The sequence below is a fragment of the Pterocles gutturalis genome, unplaced genomic scaffold (genome assembly GCF_000699245.1).
Source record: "Pterocles gutturalis isolate BGI_N339 unplaced genomic scaffold, ASM69924v1 scaffold23335, whole genome shotgun sequence".
NCBI classification, from domain to species: domain Eukaryota; kingdom Metazoa; phylum Chordata; class Aves; order Pterocliformes; family Pteroclidae; genus Pterocles; species Pterocles gutturalis.
The window spans coordinates 1-2,303 of record NW_010146478.1 but is presented as its reverse complement, the minus strand read 5'-3'; the positions used below and the strand labels follow the sequence as shown (position 1 = coordinate 2,303).

At 42.6% G+C, this 2,303-nt stretch overlaps 1 protein-coding gene across 1 annotated transcript in view; it reads right to left on the bottom strand.

Annotated features, from left to right (window-relative positions):
- The window catches only part of PEX13 (peroxisomal biogenesis factor 13), a gene marked incomplete at its 5' end in the record, with an annotated part of 2,363 nt that extends 2,090 nt beyond the window's left edge, over positions 1–273 (bottom strand). The window contains 2 exon segments of the mRNA XM_010085766.1: positions 1–2; positions 4–273. The exon segment at positions 1–2 is cut by the window's left edge and continues 417 nt beyond it. Coding sequence (XP_010084068.1) covers positions 1–2; positions 4–273 — 272 coding nt within the window.
- Between the last annotated feature and the right edge of the window lie 2,030 nt (positions 274–2,303).

Here is a 2,303-nt window from a genome sequence, read left to right as displayed (position 1 = left end):
TGCTGAACAAACCTGCTGGGAGGAATATCATCTGTACGAAAGCGGTTATAACCCAAACCACCATATGCGTAACTGTAAGGACTACAGCTTCCATAAAAAGATGTTCCATATGAACCATAGCCTGGAGAAAAAGTACTAGTATATGCTGGCCTGAAAGTGCTCAGACTACTGCTTCCTGTCTGTTGTGATGGTCTTGGCAAAATAGGTGGAGGTATTCGTGCAACTGCGGGTTGTCCAGGCCTGGTCAGCAGGTTGTCACCCAAGTCAGCAGACCTAAACAAATTCAGACAAGCAAGATCAGTACTCAACATAAGTTTATATTTCAATTTCCCCATGGTTCTTGGTTAACTATATAAATAGGACAGTGCATTTCAGTAGTGCCAGGACGGGGAACCTGGTAGCCAAACACTCAGTACATTGCACAATGTTTGTGGGAGGTAAAAATCCTAGTCAGGAAATACAGGTCTTCCAGGGGAAAAAAGCCATGGTAAGAATTTAGTGTAAACAGGGAACCACAGCATATCTGAAATGTACACACGGAAAAACTTTCAGTCTATTTATTGTATTGACTAAGAAACCATGAAATTTACATCTAGGCACATCAAAACTGATGCTATAACACCTCGATCCTTTTTTCTGCACACGAGAGTCTCTCATATGCTCTCATCTCTCATATGCACTACCAAGAATACTTATGAACTTTGCAATCTGAAACATTTATATCGAATACTTGTTCTTAGATTTTCTATAGAAGGAGCCAATGGCAGAGCAGGAAGAAAGTTTGAGAGCTTCTTTGAATCTACTCTTAGAGAAAAGGGTGGTGTGACCTAAGTGAGAATCCAAGGAATTATACAACAACATATGGAAGGGCTTTGGGTCCCCCAATTTCCCTCCTTACCAAACTATCTAATTACCTTTACGTAGCATGTCTAGGGATAGAATCTATTACTTTTAACGGTTGGCAGAAAGAGGTATTCTGAGTCAATTCTTTGTTTTTAATTTAGCAAATTTTTATTCCTTCATACGCCCATAAGTTTAAGTAATTTTTTCTATGCCCTTCATAATAATAACCTGCAAGTACTAGACTAGTATTTGAATTCTGTCAAGCAGCTGTCCAATTTTTACTGTCTCATTAAAAAGCTAATCACATATTATCATCCTAAAAGCCAAACATTTCGGTCATTTCCCATATTTACTACCTCATCCCATGACTTCCCACTTCTGTAGTCCATTAAACTCACAGAAAAAAAAAGAAGAAAAGTCAAGTCTGAATAGCTATGGAGCTGCTTCTTTTTGCACCACTTTCAGTGTGAAGCATGCTTGCCATACTATTTCCCTATAAAGCAGGGAACAACTTCCTCCCATCAAAACTTACATATTTCCACAGCAAAGAATAACAGTTACATCTTTATACTGTTTGGGTTTTCCATCATACCCTTTAACTCCCTCAGCAATTAAAAACAGAAGCAAAGTTATTATCACAGAAGACAGAGGTACTATAACTTATTAAGTCACATTACACGCCCCTCGCCAATAGTCAACTTAGGAAACCTCACTTTAAAGCTACTCAAAGTACTTTAAAATGAGCTAGATAATCCCAACAATAAAAATTAACATCAAATTTACTGCTCAGAAAGCTTCAGCTTGCAGTGAAAGCAGAAAAGTTTCTGTTGACTGTTTGGTCTTGAGCTAACCTTTTGCCCAGTTTCAGCTCACTCTAATTGCAATCGCCAGCACCAAATGAAAAACAAGACGGATCTTCAACTGCCATGCTTTCCTTCCTTTCTGACAAAAACGAAGGAATTTACAAACACTATCTATACAGCATCTTTCTCCATGAGCAGGCTGTATGTTTCAGAAAAGCTCAGATTCCTGTGTGAACACACCAGCGACAGCCATACACATGCATCTTGTCTAGTTCCTGGGGACACCAGGACACTGCTTCTCCTCTCCTCCAGAGGTGCGCACGTTTACATACAATCCATATTACAACACGTACAGCTTTGCCTTCAGCACATTAAACGGACAGAAGCAGGGTTCGAGCCCAGTACCTTTCAGAAGCCTCTCACTCTCTCTCCCCACTGAGGAGGGAACCCAACAGAGCCCCCTCCCCGCCTGGCACACAACTCCTCAGGACCAACAACCCCAAACCACCTCAGCAGATAAGCCACCCCCCGGGCGACCCCAACCGACAAACCTCTGCGAGCTCTGCTCAGCCTCAGCTGGCGAAGGCGCTGCCCGCCCGGGCCCGACCTTTGAGCTCGCCTGAGGGGCGAAGGCCGAGGCGGGAGGCCCGCGGGGCT